Below are 16,546 nucleotides of genomic sequence, written 5' to 3' on the forward strand. Positions count from 1 at the left end.
GTAATTGAACATAATTGTATTTGACTTTCTGAGGACAAAAAACAATTGTAATTTAATTGTAATTTGAAAAAATGCTGGTCACTGCAATTGTAATTAAATTATAATTGAACATGGGTAATTGAAAACTAGAACACCAGAATATATATTTTTAAAGCAACCCTCAAAAAAAGAATTTACAAAAATCCATAAAATGCATCAATAATGCACCACATTTGCAACCATTTTTTTCTTCTTAAACATTACAAAATACATTCATTATTACAAAATGTGTATTACATAAAGTGGTATAGGAAATCCACACAACACACAATCAGATTTTGTATAAATATTTATTGCAGAGAAGGTATCTTTTATGTACATGCTATCACAATATAACACAATATAAATCTACCAAATATTCCCATATATTGATGCTATAAGCTTGTCATAGAGCCATAGTTGTAACAAGCACATAATACAGTGGCTTAGGGACAGTAGGCCTATCACTGACTATACAACTTAACAGTCCATAGAAGATCAACTTTTATCTTTTTTACTTGTATCAAGGGCAGTGAAACATCAGTCCTACTAATTTCGTCAATTCATGCAAAAGCCACAAGAGCAAGATTTACCACGTTACAGCATTAAATAGTAGTAGTAGCAATATTGTATTTTGCCGTCGTGTGACGTGGGGATTTGAACCAAGTGAGTAGAAGTTGCAAACAAAGATGCACCTGATTGGACGGAACAGCTACAGGTCACAGCACTGGCTATTTCAGGGTGATACAAGGACAGATGCTTAGTTTGCACAACTGGATGATAAAAAGGTACAAAGGTGTTCTTCAGGGAAACAGACAGAAACAGACATTGGTTATGTTGTGTACAGGTAAATATATAGACATGGACTGACTGACCCAGGACATCACCTCGAAATGATGAATAATGTGTGCAACGTTGTACTTCTGGCATCCAATTCTGGAGGGTACAAATTAATATTAAATTGCATTTTCCTCAAGACCAAAAAAGGAGGCAATACATATTCACCATCCTGCAGATTAGTGAAATCCATCCTCGCAGTGACTCTAAAGACTAGAGTCCATTTTATGTGTGAAAGAAATTGGTTATAAATGTCACTCTGGTCACAGCAGGTTGTCCGTTTACTCCGTTCTCAAATATAAACCGATGCAGCATCCAGATGATGGATGACATTAACATCTGGCTCATGAATACCACAGAGATCAATCAAATCCTAATCAGCCTGAACACAGTGACAGATCCTCTCATGTGCTAAGCAAAGGTTGATGACAAACCTCACACCATAAAGCCAACACTTCATATCTGACATGTTGCAGACGGCCTACCATAGAGCACAGCAAACAGCAACTTCAATACTTTAGTGAATTTGAGAACACCTCCATATTCTATGCATACTGTATTTACGGGCTTCTCTGCTAGTCCCAACAATCAGGCATTAATTTAACACCACATCTTTTGATACCCTTTGACTTATTCCTTCTCGTTCAGAATCATGACTGAAAGGTCCGGAAGAAAAAGAAAAAGTCCTTTGGATTTCTATAAAAGTTCTTGAGATTGTTGCATCCATCAAAACTTCTGAAGTAATAGACTGAAACATTAATTCATCACTGATAAATGGTAACAAGCTAAAAACTACAAAACAGCAAGCAAATGTGATTTCAAAGACAATATACAACTCTTTATAACTGGGATTCTTTGACCAACTAACAGTGACTAGTTGTTTCTGTTAAGGTGACACTTGACAAAAACTGTGCCACACTAAACATAGTCAGGCCAAATAAATCCAATGAAGCTTGGGGATTTGCTTTGAGGTTCAGACTTGTAGTCAGAGAATATACATGCAAAGCTACAGTACATTAAGACACATGTGAACTTTCTGTTCATCAAACAGCTTGATGATCTGAGACGGCTACAAAATAAACCCCTGTAGTTACCAGAGTTACTGTGACGTATAAACTCTTGACTTGTCTTGCAAATATTGAGGCAGTGGAGTTCAAAACTCAACAGGCAGGACTGGATCGTCAGGAATTCCTCAGGTTACTGCATCATCAGAATTATTTTTGATTGAATAAACTGTGTCCACGGACACAAACATACACCCACTGCAACACAATAATCCATGCTGGATTCATAAACAAAGTCAGTGCAAAAAGTTTCAACACTGCATTCTGTCTTTGCTACTTCCTACACATCAATGTACAAGCCATTAGTACGCACATTCAAATATCTGCTGCTCTTGTATATATAAATGACCTCCTGAGACCAGGTTGGCTCCCTCAGTCAACTGATCAGTAGAGACCGGCTACACTTGATTACCTGGCTGTGCATGCTTTTTATATAATTCACAAAATGCTGAAAGGGGAACTTCTCTTCAGACTGATGCAAGACAATGCTAGTAAGGTAGGCACATACAGTACATCTCTGCAGACGTGGAAGCATTTTAGTCTATAGAGAATTACAATTAAATTGATAAAAACACAAAAAAAACAACATACATTTCAAGTTTCGTACAGTTTGATATCCAGCGTGTTGGTATGCCATCTCGTTGAAATTAAGAGAATGACTCTTAGATGAAGGACATTCTGTCCTCAGTGTTTCATTAATGAATTTGGCTAAAGTGCTATAGATTGATTTTATTCCCTTGGTGCCAAGGATCCAAACCAATAAATCAGTTCAACAGTCTGGCAACTTACATCCTTCTTTGCAAATATTTCCTGTTTCTTTGGCTTTCACTTTTGAAGATTTAAACATCAACTTTGAAACAATTTTACCATTTCTCTTTTCTTTTCCATCCCGACTGTTGTAGCGAATATGTCTTCACTGAATACATATTAGCATCCGCAAAAAAAATTAAACAAAAGACCAGATGACAAGATGAATTCAACGTTTCTCCTGATATACAACGGCTGAATAAAAAGTTGCATATTTAGTCTAAGCTTTGTCTTCAGATTTTTCCCCATTAATAAAATGGAATGCTTATCATGTTGTTGATATTTGTCATTTTACTAAAGTAGTTGAAACAGCAACATAACCTTGAAAAGGAAGGCAACTTGTGATACTTGATCAACTTTGCTTCCAAGTCACCTTATTAGTACAAGATAATATTTATTGACCTCAATGTGAAAAAAGACACACCAATATTTATAGTTTCAGTTTTCTGTTAATGTTTAGTGTCATGCCTTCTTGCTTGATGTGCTCTCCTCAAAGTCCCAAGGGCAAACATCTGCCTTGTTAGCAGCAGAAGTTGGACTGCTCTGTTTTACAACAGGAAAGCTTTTGTCTGTACTTTTTTTATCTGAAGTGTCGTCAAAATCCCATGGACACACGTCTGTTGGTTTTGCTTTGGCTGACCCCACGTTAGTGCTTTTCCTTATTTCCACAATCGCCTCCTCCTTATGAATTTCTGCATTCCATGGGCCAACCTCAGCTTTTGTTTGTTTGCTCATGGCTTTCTCTGTCGATAGAATCTTGTCTTTAGCTTTTGTTCTATTTCCTGTATCATCAGTGTCATTTGATTTATCAATCGTCCTTGGGGTAGGTATGCTCTTCTTTTTAGATGGTGATTCCTTGGTTCTTGATATTTTTGATGGGCTTGGTGTCCGCTCGGTGTTTGGAGATACTGCAGGACTGTCATAGTCCCAGGGACATACGTCAGCCTTTGATGGCTGAAGTGTTGCTCCTACTTTGGGTGAGTCTGAAAGGATGCTTTTCCTTCTTCCATCTACAGGAGAGCCCCCCCCTGTCTGCTTTATTGTGTCAGGTGATCGTGCAAACTCTGTTGTTTTCTGAGTCTCTTCGAAGTCCCACGGACAAACATCGACCCAGGATGATTTTGAGCTTTCTACTGCAGAAAGAGGTTGCTGGAATTTAGATGTACTGCATGTCAGTTGCTTTGAGCCTTCTTTAAGACTTTCTTGACCCTCACCGCTGTCCTCCCATGGACATACTTCTGCTCGGACAGCCGTCTTCTTGTAAATCTCTTTCAAATTCTTGCTGCTTGAGGAGGATTCCTCGGCAGGTTTCTGCTTTTGTTGATGATGTTTGCTTCCTTTGGAGCTTGCCCCGTGGATTGTTATGGTTTCCTCAGGCGCAATGGAAACGTGCTTCTGCACCTTGTTTTCAGATGGAGTTGGGACATCTTCCACTTCCCATGGACAGACTTCAGACAGATCATAAAGGTCCTTTCCCTTCACAGGATCGGAGCAGGCGGTGGGCTGAAGACTACTCCCAGGCTGTTTGAGGACACTGATTTTTGTGGTACTAGATAACTCGCTGAGTTGAGGGATCCTGGATTGGCACTCATCTTCTTGCTCTGCATTTGCCTTTGTGTCTTGGCTCTTTGGCTGACTCTTCCTACTGCTGTCCTCCGTGCTCTGGATCTTTCCGGTCAAACCTAAAGTCTTCTCTTTGGCACTGGCAATAACACTAAGAGACTTCTGAAGCATGGAGGCTCTTGGATGGATCAGCTTTTTGTCTGCAGTGAGGTTATGGGCACTGGCTGACTTGCATACCAAAGGAACAGACTCTGTAGATTCACTAGGTACGCTGATATTCTCATTGGACTTCTTCTTGACTAACTTCTTGCCCATAAGAGTATCAAGCAGAGATCCTTCTGCTGTGGCCACTTCGATCTTTTCCGACAGCGAGGTGTCTTCATCCTTGTCACGAACATGGTCGTAGCTACTGTGGGACTTCTTCAAGGAGAAAACTTTGTTCTTCAGTGTGTCCTCTTTTGCTTGCTTTCCCGGATTACTGGTGTCTAAAGCGTTCTTCTTCATCATGCTGTTAATGCTATTGCGATTGCTCCCATGTTCTCCGATATCCTTATCCTCACGGCTGCACTGCCGATGCACAGATTCAGGAATCTCAGTGATGCGTCTCATCAAGGAGCGACCAAGCCCTTTCTTTGAGCTTCGTTTTTTTTGAAGATGAGGGTTGTTTGCCAGCATCTTCTTCCTTTTGTAGATTTCCAGCTGGGAGTAAAGCTTCTTCAGTTCTTCCTAAATATGAAAAAAAAAAGACACTTAAAGACACTTGATGATGATATTTTTTCTGAATAGGTTACCACTAACAAAAGAAGAAATTGTTAAAAACAAAAATAAACACTAACAAAAAGCCGCCAATCTACTGCACAGAGAACATGCCAGACAACTTCATAACACAGTAATACAAACAGTTGCGAACTGATGCACTATGCATAACATGCAGGCTGATCGAAAACTTAAGATGGCATTACAAAAGAAAACTTTTTTTTTTTTTTTTTTTTAGTGTTAGGTCTGAAACAGCCTCTGAGCTCAGGGTCTGATTTAGCCGTGGCTGCATTTAGACAGTTATAAACCTTTCACCAAAACCCTACCACATAAAAACAACAGGCTGGAGATGTTTTTGCATTTTGGTAAAGAGACTTCTTCAGCTCTAACAGACAAACAGAAATCTCTGCTCACGTTGGTATGTTTTTCCCAAAGGCTGTCGCAAGACCTTATGCCACAGCCATTTATAGAACTGAGATGGACCATTTCATCTGGTGTCTGCAATAAAGAACTGGCATGGCTCAGTATTTTAGGGGAATTCAAAAGGCGTCACCGAATTTCATCATGGCAACGGAAAGCTACACAGAGTCGCTCACCCGTATGTCCTCGGGGTCCAGGCTGTGCTCGCTCCATGCAGATGTTATGCTGCTGTTGAGGTATGACCCTGAACGACCCATGTCCAGCTCATCCTCGTACGCCTCAGAGGCGATGTCTTCTCTCATGTGAGTGCCAGCAAACAGGAACTGGTGGAGGGAACAAAATTGGTTAAAACTGAATATTTTGATCGTCTTTTACCTACAAGTTAAAAAAAAAAAAAAAAAACAACAAAACATAATTTCAGTGGCTGCTACATCCTTAAAACAATCAATGATTCAACCTACATAACTTTTTCAGTGTCTAAAATAAAATAATAGCATTGATTAATAAATGCTTGGATTTTTATAGTGCTTTTTAATGCACTTAAAGCACTTTTCATAAATCATTAATTCACACCAGTCAAACCGCTGGTGGTAAGCTACACTGTAGCCACAGCTGCCCTGGGGCATACTGACAGAAACATGGCTGCAGATTTGTCCCTCTGACCACCGCCAACATTCATGCAATGCAGTGTGGGTAAAGTGCCTAATTCAAGGACACAACAACAATGACTGAGATAGAGCAGGAATTGGAATTGGACAACCCACTCTACCACTGATCCCTGTTCATTACTTTCTGTCACATCCACTATATCTATATATATAAGAGTATTCTTCATACAAACATGGCCAATTATGGTACAGTTTCCAGCATCTTTAGATGCCCTTGGGAACAGAAAGCACTTTTATTTGATCATACATTTTTGTTTTCTATTAGTTTAAATCAGCTTTTCTCAGGTAAGTTTGACACTCACAGCTAGTGAGGCAGGTATCAAATTACAAACACCCAATGATGAAAACTGGGAGGCTTAGTAGATATATAAAACAAAGTAAAGTAGAAGGGACAAGTGTGTACTGTGTACTATTGAAAGCTAACTATACGAGCAACAACATACACAAGGAAAAAGCAGTTTTTATCCGTAAATTTTCACATTTACCTTTGGAATGAGCAACAGACCGAGTGTAATTGTAACAGTAAGTTGAGTGTGGGTGAAGAACAGCAGCAGCATCCAGTCTGGATGAAGCTCTGAAGCCAACGTGAACCTGCAAATATTTTACCAAGGTTAATGATATTAAGATGATCAACTACACTCAAGCGTAACCTCAACATATTTCAATTTTAATCTCACAAACAGTCAATCATGCTTTTACAAATATACTGTACATTTGTATATTGCAGCAAAGTCTGAATGAATGATGTCATATTCCCACATGCTCAACCTGCACCTCTCAGACGCAGACAGAACCAATAAAGACTGAGACAGCCAGCCACAGAGATTGACACAAATTGTCTAGTCAACAATTCCACTGCCCCATATATTGTTTCATTTGAGTGCTTTTTTTTTTATAAGCAAGTATACAATACAATATTTTCTCATTTCACATGCCATGTCACAAGGCTGCTTATATTGAAAGAGTAACTAAACCACAAAATCATATTTTTCTGCTGAATACAAATATAATTGGGTATGAAGTCGTGCTGTTGATTGATCCTGGTCCAACTCTCAACATTTTAGTCAAACTATTTAAATTTATGTAAAATATCAGAGTGACTGTTCTGTATGGGTTGAAACCCGGCTATCACAATTGATTTTTGCTATTGGCTGAGAACAAGATCATGTGACATTTTGGGACCATCTTGCGTTACAAACAAGCACTGTTAGCCCCGCCCCTTTTATAAAAACTAGCACCTGTGGCCTCTACAATCAACAGGTTGGATTGAGAGAAGAGTGAATAGAAAGGTTTTTTGGGTAATGAGTCGCAAGTTAACATAGCATAGATTGTTGATTGGAGATTTTATAGTATAGACTGGGCGTGTCTTAAATGCTCCAGGAGCCCCGCCCTTAATCAAGGCAGTTTTTTAAATTTCCCTCCTAGTGGCAGGTCAGGAGAAAGCAGAGGGTTATTTGCTCTTTAAATCTAACTGGAATATGCTGGGAATGCCGTAGCAGCAGCAGGTTTTTTTAAAATAAAATAATCAACAGCAGAAACAAGGAGTAACTGATCTCTGAAAGAAGTGACATTCTTTCAGCGTGATGAAACATGTGGGTGTAAAGGCATGACATGTTTTACACTAGAAGACAGTCTATCTAATTAGACATTATCTAGCACGGTCATCACATAGTTACTGCTAACTAATGGTTAATTAGATAGCAGTTACAGCTGTAGAAGCTTAAAGCTTTTGTCAGAAGGTATAAATCCAGCCTGGGTCTTGGAGCATTGACGTGTATCCTGCTTCTTATTGCGTGATTCTCTTTTGTGCAGATGATGATTTAATAACCTTGTTGTGATGCCTCCCGACAGCCTGCAGCATGGCACAATGCTATATTTGCAGTGCAAACACACACACACATCTTCCACCGCTCTTCATTTTCGCTAAGCTTCTCATTGACACCGGCACCTGACAAATGCTTGCAGAAAACCCCAGCTGGTGGGGAAGTTCAACCCTTAACTGGTCACTGTGGATGTAATAGCAACTCACAAATGGTGGCTGGATGCCTCTAACAAGCCCCGCTGTGTCCCATATTCCCAGGTGGCAACCAGTCAGGATAATCTAAACGCACAAAGCTACTGTTCAAGCTACAGAGGGGCTTTGTCTAGCCAGAGTGCAGCCTTGCAGAATTACCAGGGTGATAATAAAACCCGGAAACATTTCAGAGACATACTGGAGACGGAGTAAATGCAGCCCCGTACTGCATGCACAGGCTGTAATATCACTAAGTTTATAATTGTACCGGTTGTTAGAGCTATAGTATTTACAAGGGAGCAAATATTTATTCCTGGTTATTGTTTTCTGGAGTTTTAATGGGCTTTATTTACCGACGATTAGTTCCTAATGGCTTAGTGGATAGCACGTCCGCCTCACAGCAAGAAGGTTCTGGGTTCAAGCCCTGGGGTGGACGCCTGGGTCCATTCTGTGTGGCGTTTGCATGTTCTCCACATGCTGTATGGGTTTTCTCCGGGTACTCCACAATCCAAAAACATGACTATAAGGTTGATTGGGGTCTCTAAAATTGCCCATAGGAGTGAATGAGAGTGAGTGGTTGTTTGTCTGTGTTGCCCTGTGATGGACTGGCGCCTTGTCTAGGGTGTACCCCCGCCCAGCGCCCAATGAGAGCTGGAGATTGGCACCGGCAGACCCCGGCGACCCTGTAAAACAGGAGCAAGTGGGTTTGAAAATGGATGGATTGACGGATAATTCCTAATGCTTGGAAACACTTGGAAACCAGTTTATTGTAATGTTATATTTTTTAAACTAATTCACATGATCTAACCAGCTGTGTTGGTCACAAGTAAAAGTGCTATTAGGGCTTCATGCACATGCCCACAGTGGTTTTTTTCATTGATTCCCTCAATTGCTAGTTAGAGGGTCATTTGCTCCTCATTTGAGCCCAAACACCTCGCTCCAATTTGATGACACGTTCCCACTTTGATGACAAATTTGACATGGCACTGAGCTAGAGAAGCCGCGCCTCCAGGAAGTGCTATGTACATATTTTCTACAGCCTATATATGTACCGGTGAACGCCCTGCACTGTCTCGTGTTTATAAAGCAGCATGAGCTCAGCTACAGAGTAGGTGGGAGGAGGGCGGGCCGTCCTCTGGCCCTACGTCATCGTGCGGAGAGGAGAAGTCCAAGTCCCGTCTATAGACACGCCCACTCATGAATATGCATACGTTGGCCGCAAATCAGCCTGTTTGTGTAAAGGCTAAAACTCTGGAAAACAGGTCAGTTTGGGAAAATGAACCTCAAATACTATGTTTTTGGGGTTCTTAGAACAAATGGAGATGAGTGAAAAATAATATGGGACATGGGACCGTTAAAGTGTTGTGCTATTCAAGTCTTCAATTTAATCAGACAATTCAAATACATCATTTGCACCCAACCACAAAACATTGGTGAAGATAAGCCATCTTCATCATTAGTCTTACTATGGTGCCCATAAACAATGTTGAAGTTATTGCATTCAAAATGGAACCATTGTGGGCTCAACGCAATAATGCAACCACTATTATGGCTCCCCTGTGTTATGCCACCATGAATCAATTTACCCTAAGCTTGAATTAGAATTTGTATAAGACTATGAATTGTTGAAGGAGAGCCATGTAATGGTTAATTCATTAATTGAACACAAAACCCGGGAGACCAAAGCTGTGGGAAAAAAGTGACGTCACCTGATGACATAGAATATAGCCGACAGGATGAGCTCGTTGTGAACAGCGATGGCCATGTAGCGAGGCTCGTGGAAAGCAGATGGCACAGTCCTCACGGCGTAGCACAGGTACACCGCCCACAGCAGGAAAAGGAACTCAGCTGTGAACACAGAGCTGGTTACTACAATTGTTATACATGGGCTTTAAATCACACAGGCCATAAAAAGCCATTGAGCACCGAGCCACTTCCCAATTGAGTGGACTTATAGCACTTATACTAAGAGTCTATAGAGAATACGTTGTCATTTCGTACAGCAGTGGTTGTATTTTCAGGACAATAAATGACTCCCTATGCACTTTGGAGCAGGCTGAATTAATGCTGTCAAGGTGTTTAGCGTCACAACAGGAGCCAGGCCAACACAAAGCCTCAGCTGTCAGAATAGACTGGGATATAAATACTTTTAATTACATTTCCAATCTGAATTTATATTTTGCCCAGGAATATAAGGTCAATTTCCACCAAGTTAAAATATTCAATGTATCCTGTGTCCTTATGTTTTAGAAGAAAATAAAATTAGGAAATGTTTATATGTAGGCTACTTTTACAAATTAAGTGTGTACTGTATTTCAATATTTAAAAAGTAAGAGTTTTCATGGCTTGCAGAGATGTTTTTTTAGGCGTGAATGCGAGTGAATTGTACACACTTCAGAGCACTGTAAGTCAGCCTATATTCCTAGGTTGGCCTCATCACTCATTCTCTTATGTAACACTACCACTTCCAATCATGCACAGCATTTTACTTCTTCATTTTATGCCATACATTTCTCAAAAAAGCTAAGTATAAAGCATACACACTGAAGGCAGAGGGCAGTAGCAGGCCTTACCAACAGCCATCATGTAGTCCCAACGATCCAGAAGGCATAGGCTGAACTGTAACCCATCAGGCGTATAGCCCACATCAATGAGAGCCAACTTTCTGTCTGGGTTCTGACAGACGGCAGATGTCCATGCCACCAGGAACCAACAGGTGATGAGCAGGATGATGCCCAATAGACGCAACACGTGCCAGCTGGTCATATAGGGAATCCTTTGTGCGGTGCGGGACAGGAACACCTTCAGAACCCTGTGGACACCAAACCAAATTAGAAAAACAGACTGAAAGTTAAAGAGAAGATCATTCTGGTTCTGCTACAGCTCTCTGTTGATGGCTGTTATTTTCCATCTGGAGGCCTCTGAGCCTGTACATACTGTATGTTGTCATAACAAATGAACTGGAAATATATACTTAGAAACCAATTATATCAATATGAGACAGGAGGGTCACATGTTTCTAAAAAGGATACTGATGCGGTTGTTAATAATATATTTCATTCAAAGACAAACAAGTAAAAGGAAGCTACACCAATGTTGTCGGCTTTGTGTATTTCACCTCATAACTGCAAAATTAATTTAAACAAATGTATTTCTATAAGCACGGGCAGCTAGTGCTAAAAAGCATAAAGGTTTCTGTATTAAAGCATAAATGGACACTAACCTAGACTTACTAGTTGGTCCTTCATTTCATCACTGCATGTAGGTTCTACTCAACAAGGCATTATGAACTTTTTCAATTAACTCAGTTTTAAGTTTGAAAATGGAAAGTTTAGGGAACGTGCACATGGTCCAACAGGAGTGAAACACATTATCCACTGCTACTATTCTTAGGCTCTATCCTTCAAAGGCATTGATCAAATATCCACAGCTCACCCAGCTCATGAGCCTCCCATCAAACATTGATTCGACCAACATGTTACCTTGTATCTCAGAGGGTTTTTGTAGCTAACGCAAATACCTTAGCTTCACCCACTGAAAACCTCTCTGCTACATCATTTTTGACAGATTTAACCTTCTAAAAATGATGTATTGTAGATTAACTATTTGCATCACTGAAAACCTTCAGTCTCGCTGATAGCCTTTCACTGCTGGACAGTCCTTTTGTGCTGCTAACCCTCATTGGAAACTCCTGGATTTTTTGCTTCACTCAGTAGTTTGTTGCACACCGTTTTATTCAGAGCTCCGGAATCCTGTGTGCTTCTTAAAAATTTTCTTTTGCACTAAAGGGTCTATTCTCCCATGCGTGTCAGTCAGATTAGCTGCACAGCGGCACAGTTTTTGGCTGTGCGCTATTCTCCCCTGTACTTAAGTCAGTCGCTGCTCTCCTTCATTCCAGTTACTCACTCTGGATGGAGCAGCCCTGAAATGTGGGTGTTCCCATTCAAATCTGGCCTTACGTGCATTCTCCCGTTATTTTCCTCTTATGCTCTTCTGAACCAGCAATAAGTGCATCGCCCCGATAAGACTCCCAGAAAGAATCTATCCAAACTGACACCGTCACACTGTCACAGGGTTCAATATGTTTGCATTTAACGGTTGTGACAAAATGCGTTACATTTCATTATATTTTATCCGTTCTATCCTCTCTTTTTATCGTAGGTGCTGCGTCGTCGAGCTTATCAGATGTGCACACCCGAGTTACGCCTCGGCTGCTGCTGCTCGATTAATGAATCTCTGACAGACGTCAGACTTTTGTCCACGTTGCTCACAGTGATGTCCAACTCTTTTCATACTATGTCCAACGTAAAGCCACAGTTTGATCCACTACAGCATAAATAATAAGTCATATACGGAGGTTGGTGAAATGTGCATGTAAGGATGGACCAGAAAAACTGTTCTCACACATATTTAAATGAGGCTCACCTTCAGTTCGGACTCGCTCACATCAGCTCCATAATGCTTTAAACAATTTATATTTAAAAACTGCGTATTATGTGGGAAGCCAATGGTCTGTTTCACTGCAAACATCTCTGCGGGGTTATTTCCTCAAACCTCCAATGCACCGAGAGCTGACAGCTGGTGCAGTGGCCAAGCGGTTAATGTTTTTCACAAAATCTACAATCTGTATAATGTGACGAAGCAATAAAACAATGAACATGTATGTGAACTGTCTCGTAAAAATTAAGATTTTGTAAAATACATTAACCGCTTGGCCACTGCATCAGCTGTCAGCTCTCGATCCTCATCTCCACATAGCGTTAACCTAAATATAACATTTCATCATTTATCATTCCAAGCAAGAATCAATTTTGCAACAGAAGTCTCGCAAAATGTGTTGCATTCACACGAGAAAAGTAGTTTGTGCATCTGTAGCGGTAGATTGGAGAAGTTGTAACCGAAGAGTTGTGGTTCTAAACGATCATTTACACAAGTAATTAAAAAACATGTGAATAAATGTTGGATTACAAGTTTTGCAGCTGTAATTTTGTGTGTAAATATCAGTCTATACATTTTTTCTCATCATTTGTGACATTACATTTATTTCACTTGGGTGTGGATTTTTTACACACAAGCTCTCACATCACATTCTTCAAGCTCTCACATTTTGCAGCATATCTACATTCATACTGTGCAAGCAATACCTGTACAATTTAAGAGTCAGAGTTCCGTAGACGGTCGCAAAACCCAGCAGTCGCACCCAACGCAGCAGGATGCAGCGGAAAACACTTGGCTGGAAATAAAGGATCCCGACCTGAAATAGTAAAAGGCAAAACTCAAAAATTGCATTTGTACTAAAACAAAAATCCCTGTGAAACAATGAAGCAATATAAACAAGAACATGCGATTACTGATTAAACAGAGCAAACAATACATTCTCATTACATTAGTTGTTTAGCTTAATATACATATTCCAAGTATTTTGTCTTTTACACTGACATTACGTTGCTTTTCCATTCCATAAACACCCTTTAAACCCTATTAAACCTTTGGCCTGTCCTCTAATTGAGAATAGGCTTTATTAGATACAGCCTAACAGAGCATGTACAGTATATTCATATGTAAATTGTCAATTATCAACAATTATCTTGTTTTGCATACGATCTGTGCATGTTAGCAGTTTTGCATCTTTGGTGTTGAAGAGTTTTTCCTTATGATTTGCTTGTCATCTGTCAGAAAACATTCATTGGTCAGTGCTTTCACATCCTTACATATCAAGTTATAGGACGGATGGAGGATTCCTTCAATATACAGATTAAGCTTTTTTTTTTTAAATACAATTCATGGTCGAGCAACTCATAGTTCAAGCTTTCAGGTAAATGTTACGATAAAAAAAAAAAAAAAAAGAAATACAGTTGTTACATAATCCATTCATCCATTTTAGCAACAGAGACGATTAAGAAAAACACTCTATTGGATGTATATAGTATATTTGCCAGGCCAATGGATGGAGGTATGACTTTGCAATGAACCAAAATAAGCAAATAAGAGTGTTTGTGTGCATCAATCTTTGGATTTAAACTGAATTTCTCCCACAATGTGTTGATTTACTTCACCATCAATTGGATCAGCGGAGACGCATTTCATGCCTGCACAATCACAGTGCTGCACTCCTACTAAGAGATATTTGCCCGAACCCGGGGTCAGGCTTAGTTTCTATCTTTTTAACACCGACTCTGGTTGGACCCTGTTGGGACGCTGGGCAGCAGGACATGGGTCGCTGTTCTTGTGCCGTGCAGGGTAATGCAATCCTGCTGCATGGCGGCTGGTCTGCAAGTTGGCTGCTGGGGGCCGGCTCTCTCTGGGGGGCTAGTGGGCTCTGCGGGCAGGCTGGGCAGGTTTGGGCGGGCAGTGCGGCCTGTGCCCTTTGCCCTTGCATGCCTGCTGGCGTGGCAGGGGCAGCCATGCTGACCGCGTTTTCACCCTCTTGGTGCCGCGGGCACCGCAAAACCGGTATAGCGGGCTGCCTGGGGTCGAGGGGAGACCTGCCTTTGATGATTACGAGGCTCACTGTGCTGGCGGGCAGACTGAAGGGTACTTTAGGGCTCTCTAAGGGGACTCAACCGGTGTTCCTGAGTACTGGTGGGATAGTTTGTGTGTGTCACGTTCATTTATAAAAAAATTGGCCAATTTGACATGGACTTGTCAGGAGGGTTTTGTTTGACTTTAAGTCTTCCAGCATAATAGATGACTATAGTTTAACAAAAAATATTTCAAAGACTTAGAAACAAACAATCCTGTCACCTAAAAAAATCTGATGTCCCCTAAGAGCCACCCACACCCACACCCACACCCACACCCGCACACACACACCAAAATGAAAGTCTGAGGCAACATGATTTGTTATTTGCGTTATCTGTTTGTTGCAGATGCAGTGTTTTCCCCAGTGGGATTGTTAATGTTAATCGGATTAGCTGAAGCATTAATATGTTCCCACAGGCAGCAGAAAAGACGCAGGCATGAGGGCAGTTTTGTTCGCTAGCTTGGAGTAAGTTAAGGGACACAAAGGATTGTGTGCCACATCCTCTTCTGCTCAGGGACACCAGACAGCCAAAAACTAATTCCGACTCCACATGAAGCGTGATCGGGTTAGAGGCTTTTCAAAGGGAAGCTCTTACAGAGATCATGAAGATTAAAGGAGTGCCGAGTCATTCATGTTAAATGCTTCAAGAGTATTTGATCTTACGTTTTATTCTTGGGTGTTTAAGAAGCCTCTAAAACTGTGTCTCAGCCCACAGTCAATAGCCAAGAATACAATATCAATGTGATGACTTAAATACCCTTTTTTTTTTTGGGAGGCGAACTGACAATAGCTGATGAAAATATGGCAGAAGAAGAGCAACACATGACACACATGTCCACTGGGACAGAAAAAAAAAAACAAAGGAACCCAGTAGGAAACATGGCTTGAGTCTGCTCTTCAGATTGTAGACAATTAGTAGCTAGATTTCAGCCCTGCGTTATATAACACTGGCGTTGTTTACTGGGATACACCAACTGGGAAGTGTGATCAGTACCAGTCTCTCTCTTGAGCTTTCAATATGTAATGATCTGAGTCAGCTATTAAAACAAACCGGATAAAACCAGAAAAGAAATGGGAATTCTCCCAAAAGAATATTTATATTTACTTTAATTCATTTTTAAATCATTTGGGTTACATTATGTTGAAGATTATGTATGACTAGTGATTTAAAATAGAAAAGCAAACATAAATCACCAAAGGGTGTCGTGTCAAGTTCAGTTTGGTTTTAGTTGACTTTAGCCCATGTGGTCCCCTCTTTGTATATTTTGATTAGTTTCAATTATAGCTGACATAATGACGACATAATCCAACATGGCTGCACGGACTAGAGCCGACAGATTGCGTTGAAGTTACGCAGCGGAGCAGTTTCGGTGCAGATAACGCATCCAGTGTAAATCCAGGGTCACTTCAGCTGCAGCAGCAGGAATAGAAGAACGCTGCGCGCAAAGGACGCTCTGTTACACTCCAAGCGGGCGAGTTGGATTTTTCCCCACTAATGTGTCATAATGGGGAAACTCCTCCTCCTGACAATCCTCGCTCCTCCTACCCTATATAAAAATGTGAGCTCCTCCCTCTCAAACTACTTCACAGGGAAAACAAACAGAGAAGGAAGGTTGATATTACAGTTAATATCACAGTTAATCTTTACGTTCAGTTTAAAGATAATCCAAAGAACAGCGTGAGCACTCACAATCAGTTTTATTTTTAGCAACCGTTATGACGCCTCATATCACCTACATGGGATGATCTGACGTGTTTGGAACCAATGTGATGCAGCGGTAGGACAAAACAATGGACTATTTCTGTGGTCAGAAGAGATGAGAAGAAGAAAGCGACTGTTAATCATTTACTCTCTTGCTGCTGCGATAAACGCATT

At 40.7% G+C, this 16,546-nt stretch overlaps 1 protein-coding gene across 2 annotated transcripts in view; it reads right to left on the minus strand.

Moving 5' to 3' along the window:
• Positions 1–313: 313 nt before the first annotated feature.
• gpr158a (G protein-coupled receptor 158a) overlaps positions 314–16,546 on the minus strand; it is a 68,122-nt gene continuing 51,889 nt past the window's right edge. Inside the window, exons 6-12 of one of the 2 annotated variants that reach the window (XM_028434488.1) lie at positions 13,292–13,401; positions 10,721–10,959; positions 9,857–9,995; positions 6,619–6,724; positions 5,642–5,788; positions 5,460–5,543; positions 314–5,015 (exon numbers count right to left, since the gene is read on the minus strand). In XM_028434488.1, the coding sequence (XP_028290289.1) occupies positions 3,189–5,015; positions 5,460–5,543; positions 5,642–5,788; positions 6,619–6,724; positions 9,857–9,995; positions 10,721–10,959; positions 13,292–13,401 (2,652 nt within the window). In that variant the 3' untranslated portion in view covers positions 314–3,188. The remainder of the gene's footprint in view (positions 5,016–5,459; positions 5,544–5,641; positions 5,789–6,618; positions 6,725–9,856; positions 9,996–10,720; positions 10,960–13,291; positions 13,402–16,546) is intronic. The other variant, XM_028434489.1, reaches the window with a different exon arrangement.

The sequence above is a fragment of the Gouania willdenowi genome, chromosome 20 (assembly GCF_900634775.1).
Source record: "Gouania willdenowi chromosome 20, fGouWil2.1, whole genome shotgun sequence".
NCBI classification, from domain to species: Eukaryota; Metazoa; Chordata; class Actinopteri; order Blenniiformes; family Gobiesocidae; genus Gouania; species Gouania willdenowi.